This window comes from Panulirus ornatus, chromosome 40, assembly GCF_036320965.1.
Source record: "Panulirus ornatus isolate Po-2019 chromosome 40, ASM3632096v1, whole genome shotgun sequence".
NCBI lineage: Eukaryota > Metazoa > Arthropoda > Malacostraca > Decapoda > Palinuridae > Panulirus > Panulirus ornatus.
Genome location: NC_092263.1, coordinates 17,358,267 through 17,376,084, shown reverse-complemented (window position 1 = coordinate 17,376,084; position 17,818 = coordinate 17,358,267). Strand labels below are relative to the sequence as shown.

Below are 17,818 nucleotides of genomic sequence, written 5' to 3'. Positions count from 1 at the left end.
AATATGAGTGGAAAAATTTTAAAAGAAATAATAGAAAATGCATCAAATGGCAACTGTATGGTTGTTGGCAACTCAGAGGTGGGCCGTTTTGATTACTGCTTCTTTCCCTACACCTGGAATCTTTGGAACTTTCTATTTTATCATGTCTTTCCTAATAACTATGACCGGGCACTTTTTAAAAGAAAGGTATTCACTTCCTTCAGCATTCGTAAATACTTTTCCATGTCTCTTCATTTTTCCTTTATTAACCTCTATATATTTCAGTTAAGACCCAGCCTTGATGTGGAATTTTGTTAGTGACTGGAGCCTGTCATGTTAAAAAAGATATTGGGTTGAACCAGGGTGGTTGGGGGAAAACCATGGAAAAGTCTATGGGGCATGGCTGTAGAGAGGTGTTAAAAGTTTCAGTGCATTTTGCATGACAGCTAGAGTTTGAATGCAAGTGAATTAGGTAATTTCTTCATTTGTTGCTATCTTGCTGGTGTAGGAAATGGCGATCATATATTAAGAAAGTAATGAATGCTAGATAGTGAATAGTGAAATAAAGAGTCAAGAACTTTGTATCATGCACAAGCCAAATGATCGCCATGTGATATGTCAACCATCAACACCCCCTCACACTGCAAGAATTAACATATCTGTGATAATCATTGTGTGACTTATGTTTTTACATGTATTTGTTTATAAATGATTGATCTCTTATACTGTGCACACCAAATTGTAAATATTATGACAACATCACTTTATGAAGTGATTATGCTGAGGTAATTTCTATGATATTTTTGTATTTATGATATTTATCAAGGAGAAGTGGGAGACCAAATTGGAGGTGGAAAGATGGAGTGAAAATGATTTTGAGTAATCGGGGCCTGAACATGCAGGAGGGTGAAAGGTGTGCAAGGAAGAGAGTGAACTGGAATGATGTGGTATACCAGGGTCAATGTGCTGTCAATGGATTGAACCAGGGCATGTGAAGCGTCTGGGGTAAACCATGGAAAGTTTGGTTGGGCCTGAATGTGGAAAGGGAGCTATGGTTTCGGTGCATTATACATGACAGCTAGAGACTGAATGTGAACGAATGGGGCCTTTGTTGTCTTTTCCTAGCGCTACCTCATGCACATGTGGGGGAAGGGGGTTGTCATTTCATGGGAATGAATAAAGGCAGACAGTATGAATTATGTACATGTGTATATATGTATATGTCTGTGTGTATATATATGTATACGTTGAGATTTATAGGTATGTTTATGTGCTTGTGTGGACGTGTATGTATATACATGTGTATGTGGATGGGTTGGGCCATTCTTTTTTCTGTTTCCTTGTGCTACCTCACTAACGCAGGAGACAGCGACAAAGTATGATATATAGATAATATCAATTAGTGATGCTGCTTTTGGTCTTACCTTTTTGTACGTGCATTATTTGTAGAAGATTGCTCCACAACATTGTATTCATCTCATTGTAAGTATTATAACATCTTCCCTTTTACAAAGCAGTTTTGTTGGGATGAGAGCTACCAGTTGTGTAAAAATGTTTATCAATTTGTGGTGCTGTTTTTGATCTCGCGCTTTCTTTACATCCAGTTGTTCATTATTTTTTGTGCTGTAGTGCTGTGTATATAATATTATAAATCTTATACCATCATCACCAATGAATAGTGATAAAATGAATAATATATAGTACGTCTCATAATATAATGAATAATGAATGATAAGTGTGAAGTTTGATCGAGTAAGTAATGAAAGAGTAAGCAAGATGTGTGGTAATAAAAAGAGTGTGGTTGTGATAGCAGAAGAGGGTGTGTTGAAATGGTTTGGACACATGGAGAGAATGAGTGAGGAAAGATTGACAAAGGTGGAGGGAAGAAGGAGAAGCAGGAGACCAAATTAGAGGTGCTAGGATGGAATGAAAAAGATTTTAAGTGACTGGGGCCTGACCATACAGGAGAGTGAAAGGCGTGCAAGGAATAGAGTGAATGGAACGATGTGGTATACCGGGATCAACGTTTTGTCAATGGATTGAGCCAGGACATGTGAAGCATCTGGGGTAAACCATAGAAAGGTCTGTGGGGCTTGGATGTGGAAAGGGAGCTGTGGTTTTGGTGCATTACACATGACAAATGTGTGATGTTGAAATGTATATGTATGTATATGTGTGTGTATGGGCGTTTATGTATATATATATATGTGTGTGTGTTTAAGTGATTGGGCCATTCTTCGTCTGTTTCCATGCGCTACTTTGCTGACATGGGAAACAGCGATTAAGTATAATGATGAAAAAAAAGATAAGTAATTAATGTATGATACAGGTAAGTCCCACATAATGATGAGGTTGTATTCTTCAAGACCTGTCATTACAGCAGAATGTTGTTAATTGAACTTCTGAAACCCATGGTATAAGAGTTGTTACATACATGACCAAAATTTGTCCCTCATGGAAACCTTATCTCTGATATTGGGTAGAGCTTTGCTGATATATGGAAGATATAAGGTACCTTCAAAGTAAGTGAAATACATTTAGGAATCAATAGGACCATTGAAAAACCTTACCTAACAAACAATAGGAAGGGCTGTGCTGATCTGTGAAAATGTCATTTCCTGTGAAAGTGAAGGAAACACTTCTAATAATGAAGAGAACATATGAAAACCCTACCTAACTGAGTTTGGGGTGTGCTTTGATGATCTATGTACAGGAGCTTGTCGTTTAACTTATTAGATGCATTCCTAAAATGTGTTACTCTGAAGATGGTGGTTCCCAGCTTTCCCTGAACTGGTGCACCTTTTCAAGAAACAATGATGACTGATGTAAAATTCAAATGAATTTTACATCAAGATTGCTTTCTGTTGATAAGCCCTTTATGATTCCCCTAAAATGGGCCTTATGCTTTTAACCATGCACCTCCTGTAATAATAATTTGGTGCCACCAGTGCACAAGAATAGGCAATAGTGTCATATTTGATTACCTGAATTGGAAACATTGTCCCACAGGCCTTGCCATAGTTTACCTCAGACGTTTCACATGCTATGGTTCTCTCCATTAACAGCACATCGAGCCTGGTATACCACATTGTTCCAATTCACTCTATTCCTTGCATTCCCCACACTTTCCTGTGTGTTCAGGCCCTGATCACTCAAAATCCTTCCTCCTATTTGGTCTCCTGCTTCTCCTTGTTCCCTCCGCCTTTTACACATGTAGCCTCTCTATCAACCTTTCCTCACTCATTCTTTCCATATGTCCAGACCATTTCAACACACCCACTTCTTCTCTCTCAACCACACTCTTTTTATTACGACACATATCTCTTACCCTCTCATTTCTTACTCAATTAAACCACCTCTCACCACATATTGTCCTCAAACATCTCATTTTCCACACGTTCACTCTCCTCCATTCAACCCTATCTATAGCCCCTGCCTCGCAACCATATAATATTATTGGAACTACTATTCCTTCAAACATACCCATTTTTGCTCTTTGAGATAATGTTCTCCCACACATCCTTCATCGCCCCTTGGCCCCCTTCCCCACCCTGTGACTCACTTCTGCTTCTGCAGTTCCATTTGCTGCTACATCCACTCCCAGATATTTAAAACACTTCACTTCCAACAATTTTTCTCCGTTCAAACTTACATCCCAGTTAACATGTCCCTCCACCCTACTGAACCTAAAAACCTTGCTCTTATTCTCATTTACTCTCAACTTTCTTTCACACACTTTTCCAGACTGTCACCAACTTCTTCAGTTTTTCACTTGAATCAGCCACCAGTGCTGTATCATTGGCAAACAGCAAAATAACAATTGACTCACTTCCCAGGCCCCTCTCATCCCAGACAGACTGCATGCTAGCCCCTTTCTCCAAAACTCTTGTATTTACTTGATTACTAATACGTGTATAAACACTTTACTGATGTGGATAAACTTCACCATAAATGAAGCCGTGCTGTGCTAACCATTGCGTTGAAATTGGAAAACATGCTTGTGTTTGCAAGCCTTAACAAATCCCACTTGTGGGAAGAATTGTGAATTATTTTCCACTGCCATCATTTTGAAATACATGATTAATAAAAAAGAATTGATTTTTTTTATGTTTATTTTTTCCCTCATTAGTAAGGTAGCACCAAGAACAGACAAAGAAATGGCCAAATTTCCTGACCTCTATATTCTAAGTGTCATGTGTAATGCACCAAAACCATAGCTCCCTATCCACAACCTCCGTGGTGTAGCAGTTAGCATTCCTGACCGTGTCACATTCACAGGTCACCTAGGGTCAAGTGTATTGGTTCAAATCTTGGTTGTGGCTGTCGGTCTACAGTCAGCCCAGCTGTTCATCCAGCCTTAGGGATGAGTCAGTAAGATGGCCAAGATTAGGGCCTCAGTTGCCCATGCTGTGTCAGCTTAAAAAACTGACAGATCTTTCCTCTGCCAGCTTTATATGCCTTAGTTTATTCCACTGACAGCTTGTCATCCCCTTTATACCATATTCTGCCAAAATCACTTGATCCAGTGCATGTTTTATGCCCTCTGCATGCTCAAGCATCTTTTACTCAAAGCCTCATTCACTTCATTCTTCCATCTCCAAGTTTGTCTCCTCCCCTCTCCTTGTTCACTCCACTTCTAATGCACACATTTTTTGTGTCAAGCTCTCTTGACTCATCCTCTCTGTTTGTCCAAACGTTTTCAGGACACCCTCTCCATCTCTTTCAATCATAATCTTTGTAGTACCACACCTCTGTCTTTATTATTTCTTACTCAGTCAACCCTCTCCACACCATATGTTGTCCTTAGACATTTCTTATTTTTTCTTGGTATGTTTTTTGATATTCTTGAAGATTTGATAACTGTATTTTCTTGTTGAGAGTCTTTCAGGTTCAATACATTTTCCTTTATACCTTCAGTTTGTTTTTATGTGTACAATATTATATATCTTTTTCTTTTTCAAGGCTATATAATTCCATTTCTTTTCATGCTACATCTTATGTTCCATCCATTCATTTGTGATTATTAATTGCTTCCATTTGTTTAGTTTGTGACCATTTGCCACAGCAGTATTCAGTTTTGCATCTTACACATATATGAAATATTTTCATCTGTAGTTTTCTGTCTTGTAATTTCTCAAAATCCTACCGCTCATTACTTGGCATGATAGTGTTGTCTTCTCTGTATGTTCTCTGAACTCAAGTGTCAAATCTTTTATGCATATTGTTTCATTGTACTGTTTCTTGTTCCATAACTTATTTGCTCACATTTTTTTCTTTCTTAATTTGTATTATCAATGTAATGCCAAAAACAAACAAAGAAAAGGCCTCATTCAATCACATTCAATATCACTCTGTCATGTGTATTGCATGGAAACCACAGCCCTCTAAATCCATAACCAGGCACAGACCTCTCAGTGGTTTCCCTCAACTGCTTCATACGCTCTGATTCAGTCCATGACAGCACATTAGCCCCTGTATACCACAGTTCACTCTAACCTGTGCATTCCTTTCATCATCCTTCATGTTCAGATGTTCATGTTCCAAGCACTCAGAATCTTTCCTTCTCCATCCTTCCATCATCAGTATGGTCTCTCTCATCTTGACCCCTCCACTTCTGACACATGATCCTTTTTGTCAACCTCTCCTCATTCATTCTCTTTGTCCATACCATTTCAGCACACCCTCTTCAGCTACCCCAGACAAACTCTTCGTATTACTACTCTTCTATCTTGTCCTATCATTACTTAATTGATCAACTCTCTTACACCACATATTGTCATCAAACACCCCATTTTCAACACATTCCCCCTTTTCTGTACATTTTTAGTTATATCCTATGCCTTGCATCTATACATCATTGTTTGCACTACTATACTTTAAAACATACCATTTTTGCTGTCTCAGAGTGATCTCGCCACACACTCGTCAATGCTCCAAGAACCTGGGTCCCCTTGCCCACCCTATGGATTACCTCTGCTTCCATGGCTCCATTTTCTGCAATGTCTTTTCCCAGGTATCTAAAATACTTCACCTCCTCCATGTTTTCTCCATTCAGACTCACACCCCAACTGCTAAACCTAATAACCTTGCATGTATTTGATATATACTTTTCTTTCTATCTATATACACATTCCCAATCTCAGACACCAGTATCTGCAGTTTTTTACTTGAATCTGCATACAGTGCTTTGTCATCAGCAAACAGTTACTAACTTCTTAGGTTCCCTCACCTCTTATAGATTGTATACCTGCCCCTTTCTCCAAGACACTTGCGTTTACCTCCCTCATCACCTCATTTAAAAACAAATTAAACAGCTATGTTAACATCACACCCCTGCCACAGATTTACTGTTACTTGAAACCACTCACTCTCCTTTCTACCCACTTGCTTTTGATAGCTTTCCTCCCATACCACATTTTCATAACACCCTCCCCAAGGTGTCACTATCAACCTTATGATATACTTTCTCCAGATCCATGAATGGCACATACAAATCCTGTTTTAAGTATTTCTCAAACAGATTCTTGAAAGCAAACACCTGATCCACACATCCTTGACCACTTATGAAACCCTGTTTTTCCTCTCCATTCTGATGCTCTGTGCATCCCACCACCCTTTCAATCACCACTCATACATACAACTTGCCAAGTAAACTCAACAAACTGGTACCTCTGAATTCAAACACTACTTTGTTCCCCTTGTCTATATACAGTGGCACTAAACATGCATTCAGTCAATCTTCAGGCACTTCACAATGATCCATACACATATTGAAAATTCTCCCTAACCAATCAGCAACAGTCACCAACCTTTTCTATAGAAATTCAGTCTCAGTACCATCCACTCCAGCTGATTTTCCACATTTCATCATATGCAAGGCTTTCACCACCTTGTCCCTATTCACCACACCACTTGGCATGACTCACTTTGCAAACCTACCTGACCTAAACACCATACATTTGCCATCCTATCATCGAACACATTCAGCAGTCCTTCAAAATACTCACTCCATCTCCTCATTACCCTGTTTTCCCCCTTCACCAATGTTCTCATTTGTTTTCTTGTTTATCTCACATAGTTAACCTCCTTACAAGACATCTTATTCTCCCTGAAGTCTGCTGATACTTGCTCACCCCAACTCTTACTTCCTCTGTTTTACAGACTGCACATCTTCTCTTGTACATCTCTCAGTCACTTGCACTCTTCCGTGTAAGTGCTTCTCATACACCTATTTTTTTTCTTTCACTGGCAACTTTACTTTGTCATCCCACCACTCATTGCCCTTTCTCACCTGATCTCCTCCCACAGTCTGCATGCCATACACTTTTCAAACAGATGTTAGCAGCATCTCCCTTAATACCTCCCACTCTTCACCCTTTTGTCATAGCTTTGTTTACTCACAGCTTTTGCCATTCTGTGTTAAATCTCTTCTGGTATTTCTTTGCACAAGTGTGTTTTTGAAGGTTATGCACTTTCACCACGCTCTTCTCGTCCATAGGACTTTCTCCTCTCCAAAATCCTTTACAAATCTTCAATCTCCCTTCCACCAAGTAATGATCAGACATCCCACTAGCCACCCCTCTCAGTACATTCACATCCAAGAGTATGTTTTGTAAGCCTATCATTGAGTATGTAATCCATTTATGCCCATTTACCATACACCTCTCCTGCTTACCCATGTATAATTGTGTATGTCCCTCTTTTTAATCCAAGTATTCTCAGTCACCAGTCCTTTTTCACCATACAACTCCAGAAGCAGTTCAACATTTCTGATAATTATACTGCCACATTATTTGCTTTTGCATTTAAATCATCCATCACTAATTCCCAGTCTCTCCATCAAAACTACTGACATACTAATGTCTCTCAGCTGCTCCCAAAACACACACCTCTCATCATGATTATTTTCTTGGCTAGTTGCTTAAACACTAATAATCATTCATCTCTTGTAATCAGTTTCATTTTTGTTCAGATGTCTTTTTTCTATATTAATGTATGTTGAATGCTCTAGTCATGGACAGAAGTCTCCATCAAGGCTGGGCCTTAATTGAAATGAAGAGAAAATTATGAAGCCGAAAAGAAAAGACAAGGGAAAGCATTTATGATTTTAGAGGATATGAAAGACCTGTCTTTTGAAATGTGCCAGGTAGAGAGTTCTAAAGTTTCGATGTGTAGTAAAAGAAACAGGTATCAAAATGGTCCACTCTTGAGTTGCCGACGGCCACACACTGATCATGTGGTGCAGCAGTTTGCCGAGTATTGCATAGTCTAGCTAGTGGTAGAGGCACACAAGCAAAGTAATATCTGTAGAGGAGGGAAAGTGGCCCAACATTGTGATGTGGGGCAAGAGGGTCAAGCTTGGAAGTTAGCCTGGGACAGTTTATACGTCAAACTACTTTCGACTCTTCTCTGTCAGGTAAGGATACAGAGCCAGACCATCTCAAATGTGAGAGCAGTACTGCATACAAGGATGAATCAGTCCCTTGTATAAAAGGAGCAAATGATCAGGAGAAGAGTTTCAACATCTAAGCAGGACACTCAGTTTCTTAGAGGCAGACTTAACTATTTCTGTAATGTGGTTTTTCCAGTAAAGAGTGGATGTTATGGTAATACCAAATATGTTTATTGAGTTAAGAGGTGGAATTACATTATGGTCAAAGGAGAAGTGAGAGTTGTGAGAAGTTTTCGTTTGAGAGATGGGTAGAAATTGGGTCTTGGAGGCATTAAACTTGACAAGATTTTATCTACCCCACTCTCAAGAGATATCCTGTCCAAGTCAGTTTATTGAAGAAGCTGTGTCAAGGGGAGATGCAGACTGAGTGAGAGAAGAGGGAGCAGAACTGAAGGATGTGGATGACTGCAGTGTCAGGTCATCAGCATATGAGTACATTAGAATATTTGTGGAGAGGAAATCGTTAAAAAAAAGGAGGAAAAATGTAGGGACAGGACTGAACCTTGAGGGACACCGCTGTTAATGAAGAAAAGGGGGAGGCTGATCCATCAACAACCATGGAGATAGATTAGTCCAAGAGGAAGCTAGATATTAAGGAGCAAAGTGAGGGAGGGAAGCCAAAAGAGGGGAGCTTAAAGATGAGGTCCTGATGCCACACCCTGTCAGAAGCCTTAGATATGTCAAGGGCAACTGCACTTGACTCCCCAAAATCTTTCAGGGATGATGACCAGACATTAGTAATATGGGAAAGAATATCACCTGTGGATCTCACCTTATGGAAGCCATACTGGTGATGAGAGAGAAGAATGTGATTTTCTAGGTGTTTCAGGATACGTGAATTGAGGAGGGATTCAAAGACTTTGGAAATGGTAGATGTCAAAGCAATAGGACGATAGGTAAAGGGGGTCAGAACAGTCACCCTTCTTAGGGATAGGATGCATCAATGTGTGTTTCTAAGGAGAAGGAAAAGTTTTGGTTTTTAAGCAGAAAAGGACAGATGAGCAAGCACAGGCACATGTTCAGGAACACACTCTTTCAGTACACGGGATGGATACCATCAGGACCATAATCCTTGCCTGTGTCCAGAGAAAGAAGCACTTTTTAGACAGTCCAAAAAGAGATTACGGGAAGAGACATCAGGGGATGAAGGAATGTTAAAATCATCCAAGGTGAAGTTAGAGGAGAAACAGGAACCAAAGAGAGTTGCTTTGTCAACTGGAGAGACAGGTATAATACCATCAGAATGGAAAAGTGAAGGAAAGGTAGATTGACGGACATTGTCAGAGATGCCCTCAGCTAAAGACCAGAAAGACCTATCATTGGATGAGGAGAGGCTCTTACACTTCCCTCGAATAAAGGAACGTTTTACCTCATGGATAATGTGCTTGTAGTGATTACAGGCAGTGATGAAAGCTGAATGGGAGCCAGAGGAACAAGAACAGTTGAACCATGGATTGGATCAAGAAGTCATCTTGGAGGAAGAGGGGATAAATGCTTCCATTCCCACAGGAATAAGCTCTGCTATGCATTTGATGGAGACAGAAGCATCACCACATTAGAGACAGTAATTTACCCAAGGAAAGTCAGAAAAGAAGTTACATAAGTTATTCCACTCAGCTTTGTTGAGGTGCCAGTATTTCCACATAGAAGGGGTTGCTGGAGGGGAAGGTGCCGTTAGAGTAGATACATTTATGAGAGCGTGATCAGGTGAACCAGTTGGGGGCAAGATTATGTATTTACAGCGGGATGGACTAGAGGTGAAAAACAAAACCATGATATTAGGAGAGTGGTTACAGCAGTCAGGTGTATGGGTATGGTGGGAGATAATTTACTGTAAATCATTGAGAATGAAGAATGCAAGGGCTTCAATCCCTTCACAATCTGTATTGGAGGAATTCAACCATTCCCTTTGGTGAACACTGAAATCCCTGGGGTAGAGGATCTCGGCTTGGAGATGAGAGGATGTCACAGTCTCATAGCAGGAGTTTAGATGGTCGAAGAAGGATATAAAACTTGTTGAATTAGGAGAGCAATAGGTGAAACAGAGGTAAAGTGTGGTAGTAGGGAGGCAGACCTTGAGCCACATGACATCAAAGTTTGGAGACTCGAGGTTCTTGAGATGTGCAACAGATTTGTTTATGTTGGAATAAGCACAAACACCACCTCTGAACCAGAATTGTGAGTGGAGGTTATAGTTAGATACAAAAAAGGAACTAGTGAGATCATTATTAGATAACTGTGTCTCAGAGAGAAGTAAGATATTAGGGGAGGTACTAGACAGATGGTGTTCAACTGAGTAGAGGTTACAAGAGAGGCCATGAATGTTGGTAAAGTGAATAGAAAAAGAGATAGGTCTTGCAGTGAGGGAAAGGTTGTGGGAGGAGCTGGTACTGTTACTGCCTGAGCCCTTCCTCTCCCTCACACTCTTTCACACGTCCCACATCTCCTGCTACAGTCATAGGACTACCTATTCCTTGGCTGTCACCCTCTTACTAATTCCTGACTTTACCCTTGAGACATTCCCAAAATTGTTCTTCCACCTTGCTCTTGAGCTTTGTTCCACTCAGAAGAAGAACATCCAGATTCCTTTCCTCAAACATTTTTCCTAATTGTCCTTTCCTCTCATCTTGGTTACATCCACACACATTAAGATATCCCATAAGCCTTCAAGGAAGACAAGCATCTCTTAGAAATTGCAACATAAGATGGGAAGGGTTTCCACCCCCTTGCTCCTGCCCCACTTAGTCAACTTCTGTGACAAGCAGGGAATAAGTGGGTAGAATTCTTTCTTCCCTGTTCTCAGGAATAGGGAACAAAAACATATGACATCCCAACCTGGAAGCTTTGGTGTGGTAATTGATTGGCAGAGGGTGGACCCTGAGTAACAAGCAAGCAGCTATTGAGACCCTAGAGTCATTTGAAAGGATGAGAGAAGTGTGAGCCTCCTCATCGAATCAGTTTGGATAGGTCCAAACCAGTATGTTCATGGAGAATATGTCTCGTGCTTCATGCTAGATAAAAGGTTTTTGTCTTTTTAACCTATGTTTTTACTTTGTTTTCTAAATTTTTATATTGGTTAGATTTGAGAGATGATTCACTGCATTGTATACTTATGCCTGAGATTATGTTGTACTAAGTTACTTATGAAACTGAATAAAAAAGGAAAGGTTTTGTACAATATATGAACAGTTTAGTTACCCAATATGTTGTGAAATAAGAGAGAGAGATTAGTTGGATAGTTTATACTAAGAATAGTAATGCCACTTGTGCAAATACTTTGTGGTGTACAGTGATCAGCTGATTACCAGGTCATTAGTTTTTCTTCTTTTCATAGGTTTGTATTCAGGAAGATACGTCTGTTGTTAGGGGGAAGGCTTCGCTTAGTGGCAGTTGGAGGGGCTCCACTATCTCCAGATACTCATGATTTTGTACGTGCTAGTCTTGGTGTGCCAGTATTGCAGGTTAGTGGTCATTCTCCCTTTTGATTTTGTTTGTTATTCAGTTGCATTTTATTTAGATATTATTGTTTGTTTACTTGTCAGTTTTTCCAGGGATAAGCTTGAAGACTGAAATGTATTAGCTAAGGCAAGCATTTTGGTTCCTTTTTATCCATTCGTTTTACCAGTATTCAAATTGTCTCACCTAGTCTATCTTTTGTCAGGCTTAAGCTCAGCTAGTAAATCTCATATCATACTTTCCTTGGAGACCCTGCTGTTGGATAATGTATCCATTAATTCTTTTTTCATATCCGTAATTATAATCTGCATCTGCCTTTACCATTCACTGAAGGGTTTGTGCTTATTCCAGTACCATCCTGCTTGTTGCATGCTTCTTGGATATTCAAACCCAAAACTTTGTCACATGCTTCAAGAATTGTGTCTCAGATACCACTGTATTTTTATGTTTTATCTGCTGTGTCTATTACTATTAACTTCATAACATTCTTAAACATCTTAATTCCCTAACAGAAGGCTGTATCACCTTTTCATCCCCAAGCTAAGGTCTTGTGCTTTTGGATCACTGTATGCCACAAAAGTTCCCCCAAATGTTCTCCTACACAGATAATGTTGGTAGAGCTAGTGCATTTCATTCCTATAAATCAAGCAAATTATCAGCCACCTTATTCATGCTCCAGATCAATATCATTTTCTGGGATTTTTTTCATCCATAGTCCCTTGCACTGTAATTGCACAGATCACCTTAGTTGATTCATTCGATCACACTCTTTTAGATGCCTCTTTACCCACCACAACAACACTTCCTTCTGCCTTCTCTAAAAGCTGATTATTGCTGTTGGTTGTGCTGAATGGATTAATATAATTTTTTTTCAGTTTTGATGCAAGGATTTCTGCCTTTCCTTTGAGGATGCCATAGGGTCTGCAGTGTATAGCAGAGGTTTTTTACAATAAGAATAGTGGCTTATATTTCCTTTTGCAACAGGTTTGGATGGTATTGCAGTGGAATTTATTAAAAAAAGGGGGTGACTGTATTGTTGACTGGTTGGTAAGGTTATTTAATGTATGTATGACTCATGGTGAGGTGCCTGAGGATTGGAGGAATGCGTGCATAGTGCCATTGTACAAAGGCAAAGGGGATAAGAGTGAGTGCTCAAATTACAGAGGTGTAAGTTTGTTGAGTATTCCTGGTAAATTATATGGGAGGGTATTGATTGAGAGGGTGAAGGCATGTACAGAGCATCAGATTGGGGAAGAGCAGTGTGGTTTCAGAAGTGGTAGAGGATGTGTGGATCAGGTGTTTGCTTTGAAGAATGTATGTGAGAAATACTTAGAAAATGTATGTAGCATTTATGGATCTGGAGAAGGCATATGATAGAGTTGATAGAGATGCTCTGTGGAAGGTATTAAGAATATATGGTGTGGGAGGCAAGTTGTTAGAAGCAGTGAAAAGTTTTTATGGAGGATGTAAGGCATGTGTACGTATAGGAAGAGAGGAAAGTGATTGGTTCTCAGTGAATGTAGGTTTGCGGCAGGGGTGTGTGATGTCTCCATGGTTGTTTAATTTGTTTATGGATGGGGTTGATGAGGAGGTGAATGCAAGAGTTTTGGAAAGAGGGGCAAGTATGAAGTCTGTTGTGGATGAGAGAGCTTGGGAAGTGAGTCAGTTGTTCGCTGATGATACAGCGCTGGTGGCTGATTCATGTGAGAAACTGCAGAAGCTGGTGACTGAGTTTGGTAAAGTGTGTGAAAGAAGAAAATTAAGAGTAAATGTGAATAAGAGCAAGGTTATTAGGTACAGTAGGGTTGAGGGTCAAGTCAATTGGGAGGTAAGTTTGAATGGAGAAAAACTGGAGGAAGTAAAGTGTTTTAGATATCTGGGAGTGGATCTAGCAGCGGATGGAACCATGGAAGCGGAAGTGGAACATAGGGTGGGGGAGGGGGGTGAAAATCCTGGGAGCCTTGAAGAATGTGTGGAAGTCGAGAACATTGTCTCGGAAAGCAAAAATGGGTATGTTTGAAGGAATAGTGGTTCCAACAATGTTGTATGGTTGCGAGGCGTGGGCTATGGATAGAGTTGTGCGCAGGAGGATGGATGTGCTGGAAATGAGATGTTTGAGGACAATGTGTGGTGTGAGGTGGTTTGATCGAGTAAGTAACGTAAGGGTAAGAGAGATGTGTGGAAATAAAAAGAGCGTGGTTGAGAGAGCAGAAGAGGGTGTTTTGAAATGGTTTGGGCACATGGAGAGAATGAGTGAGGGAAGATTGATCAAGAGGATATATGTGTCAGAGGTGGAGGGAACGAGGAGAAGTGGGAGACCAAATTGGAGGTGGAAAGATGGAGTGAAAAAGATTTTGTGTGATCGGGGCCTGAACATGCAGGAGGGTGAAAGGAGGGCAAGGAATAGAGTGAATTGGATCGATGTGGTATACCGGGGTTGACGTGCTGTCAGTGGATTGAATCAGGGCATGTGAAGCGTCTGGGGTAAACCATGGAAAGCTGTGTAGGTATGTATATTTTGCATGTGTGGACGTGTATGTATATACATGTGTATGGGGGTGGGTTGGGCCATTTCTTTCGTCTGTTTCCTTGCGCTACCTCGCAAACGCGGGAGACAGCGACAAAGCAAAAAAAAAAAAAAATTTCCTTTTGCTGTAATTCTGATGAATAATGCTAGAAACCAAGCAGTGTTTGGATTTGGGAACTTTATAGGCTTTAGAAGCAGACCCTCAGATTGTGGTATGAATATATTGTAACCTAACAGGATGTTTTGTATACCTAAAGCAGGTTTAATTATTTTATGCAGTATATGTAAATGTAGGTGTTACCAGATTCCTTGCATAAGGTTACACCATAAGTACTTGAAAAAATCACCTTTGGCCAATGTGTATTATTGTCAGAGGACAAAAAAGAACAATTTTGTCAAGGAACTTCTCACTCCCAGCGAGTTCATCATTTCCTTATTTCTTACTATAGTGCTGCCTCAAAGCTGCTGGAGCCCTGTAAAAGGGGTCCAGGGCTTAGACTAATATCCCTGGAGATAGGGGAGGTATAATACTACCCTCATATCTCCTACATGTTGTAGAAGGGGACTGAAAGATGTGGCCGTGGGGTGGCCAGAAACTCTTTCCTCCTTGTATATCATTTTTGATATGGTAACCAGAGGAGGAGCCAAACAAGTAGAATTCAGCCTCCCTGTAAAAGGGGTCCAGGGCTTAGACTAATATCCCTGGAGATAGGGGAGGTATAATGCTACCCTCATATCTCCTACATGTTGTAGAAGGGGACTGAAAGATGTGGCCGTGGGGTGGCCAGAAACTCTTTCCTCCTTGTATTTCATTTTTGATATGGTAACCAGAGGAGGAGCCAAACAAGTAGAATTCAGCCTCCTTGAAACCTTTGGCTGGGATGAATGAGTGTGCACAGATATAAACAAGGATGAAAAGAAAGGAGAGATAAGTAGTATGCTCAGGGAGAGAAACCAGTATGTTTTGGCTCTTTGAGTGAAATTACGCTCAAAGGAAAGGAAGTGAATATTTTAGGAATGTCCAAGGAATAAAGCCACGAGAAATATAAATTGAAAAATGAAAATGATGAAATATGAACTAATGAATCTGAGATAAAAGATAAAATGAAACTATAGAATTGTATAATAAAGCTGGTTAACAAAAAATGAGATAATCATGATAGAATTTGAGTAGGATGAATGCTGTACAGGTATACAAATTCTACATACCATGCTGCCATGCATCCGACTTATGTCCATTTCAAGATCCGATCAGTTGGTCAGAATGGAACTTGGACGTCTGTTGGGAGGGAGTGCACCAATTTTCTCTTTCTTGGAGCACATATGTACCTACTTTATGGCTCCAACCAAGCACAGGGTAATTGACCTTAAGTGGTCCTATCAGGTTTTAGATGGAGATGTTATGTAAGCACTTTTACAAGGACTTATAGTGTACCACCATCAGTGGATAGGAAGAAGTACAGAATTGTTGTGGACCTTCCTCCTCAAGAATAGTCCACCTTACTCTGCTCCTGCATAGAGCACAGCCTCAGAACTGCAGGAGCCCCATAAATTGAGTCATGGGGTTACATAACTAACTTAAGTAGCTGTTTGTATAATATTCTGCAATTTTTCATTTGCATTAATGTTAACTCATTCATCACTGTTTGTATTTGCTTAGATATACCGGTGGACTATGGGAATACTGTCTTAAGAAACGCACAGTATCTCCTGTATTCTACTCATTGTAGATAGTAGTGAAAAGGCTTGAATTTTACTGTCAATAGAGTGTGATACTATTCATCCAAAGGCTTTTGGGGATTAGTGCATCAGATTCATTTTATTTTGTAAAAAGTAATTAACAACATTAAAATTTAGGAGCAGGTGCCATTTCTCCTCTGAAGAGCATCACCATTACACATAAGATAGTTAACTTTGGATGTAAGTATGACTGATTTGGTTACTTCCCTTGTCAAGTGTAAGCTTTTCTTACAGCCCAAATAAATAAGAATAGAGTTGAAGATTAAAGAGATTAGAATAGATCCTCTCCATGTTGTTGGAATTAAGTGTACCTTTAAAGGAAAATTCACTTTAAACTTGCAGTAGATATTTTTTTGGTAATGTAGAAGCTAATAGTAAAAGCTTGAGGAATTGATTATGATGAGCATGTATTTGCTAGGACCTAATATGAATGTTTAGATGAATTTCCTTTATTTAGGGATATGGCTTAACAGAATCTTGTGGTTGTGCAACACTAATGGACGAGTATGACATGTCTACTAGTCGGGTTGGTGCTCCCTTGCAAGTGTGTGATATTAAGCTTGTCAATTGGGATGAAGGAAATTATAGAATCACAGATAAACCAAGACCTCGTGGTGAAATTATGATTGGTGAGTCTTGTGATTTTTGTTTCATCATGTATTTTAAAACAAATTCTATTTATATCTGAAAAGAAACATTATTGAGTTATTTCTTCCATGAAGTGTTTTCACTGTTTGTACCTCCAGCCAAAATACTATCTGTACATTTTTGAGTTAGTATGACAAATAATATGTTGGGAGAAAGTGAAGTGAGTGGTGGGATGATGAAGTTGCTAGTGAAAAAGAAAAAGAGCAGTGTGAATGATTGGGAGATGTACAAAGGAAAACAGCAGGAAGTTAAGAGGAAGATGCTGAGACTGGAAAATAGAGATTGGGTTGGTGAAAGCCTTGAGTAAGATGAAGTATGGGAAGACAGCTGGATTGGATGTTATTACAGTTGGATCTCCAAAGAAAGGGGCAACTGTGATGTTGATTGGTGAAATGCACTGTGATTGGTGGAAAAGTTAGTGTTAGAATTACAAAGATACGTCTGTTTGTTTAGTGCTTAGTATGTTGTATGGAAGAGTGGTGATTGAGAGGCTGGTGGCATGCAGAGAGCATCAGATTGGAGAGGAACAATGTGGTTTCAGGAGTGTTAAATGATGTTTGGATCAGGTGTCTGCTTTGAAGGATGCATGAGAAATACTTGTAGAGGCAAAGGGTTTGCATGTGGCATCTATGGATCTGTGGTAAGCATATGATTGGGTTGATAGAGATGCATTGTGGAAAGCTTGTGAGTTTATGGTGTCGGATGAACACTGACAGAAGTAGTGAAGAGTTTTGATCAAAAGAATGTGTGTATTAAAGTATGTAGAGATGAAAGTGAGTCTGTGGCAGGGATGTATGATGTCACCAAGGTTGTTTAATTTGTTTATGGTTGGGATGGCCAGGGAGGTAAGTGGAAGGATCTTTAAGAGAGGAGCAGATATCTAATTGTTAGGGGTGGGAGTGCCTGAGATTGTATGGCAGTGTTAGCAGATTCAAGTGAGAAACTGCAGATGTTGGTGTCTGACTTTGGGATAGTGTGTAAATGGAGAAAGTTGAGATTAAATGTGAATAAAAGCA

The 17,818-nt window shown here is 39.8% G+C and overlaps 1 protein-coding gene across 6 annotated transcripts in view; it reads left to right on the top strand.

Moving 5' to 3' along the window:
• Acsl (Acyl-CoA synthetase long-chain) overlaps positions 1-17,818 on the top strand; it is a 155,593-nt gene that overhangs the window by 86,222 nt on the left and 51,553 nt on the right. For all 6 annotated transcript variants that reach the window (XR_011715523.1, XM_071685739.1, XM_071685742.1 and 3 more), the window contains exons 9-10: positions 11,766-11,892; positions 16,612-16,783. Coding sequence is in view for 5 of the 6 variants with exons in the window: in XM_071685739.1 (XP_071541840.1) it covers positions 11,766-11,892; positions 16,612-16,783 (299 nt within the window). In the remaining variant the exon portion in view is untranslated. The remainder of the gene's footprint in view (positions 1-11,765; positions 11,893-16,611; positions 16,784-17,818) is intronic.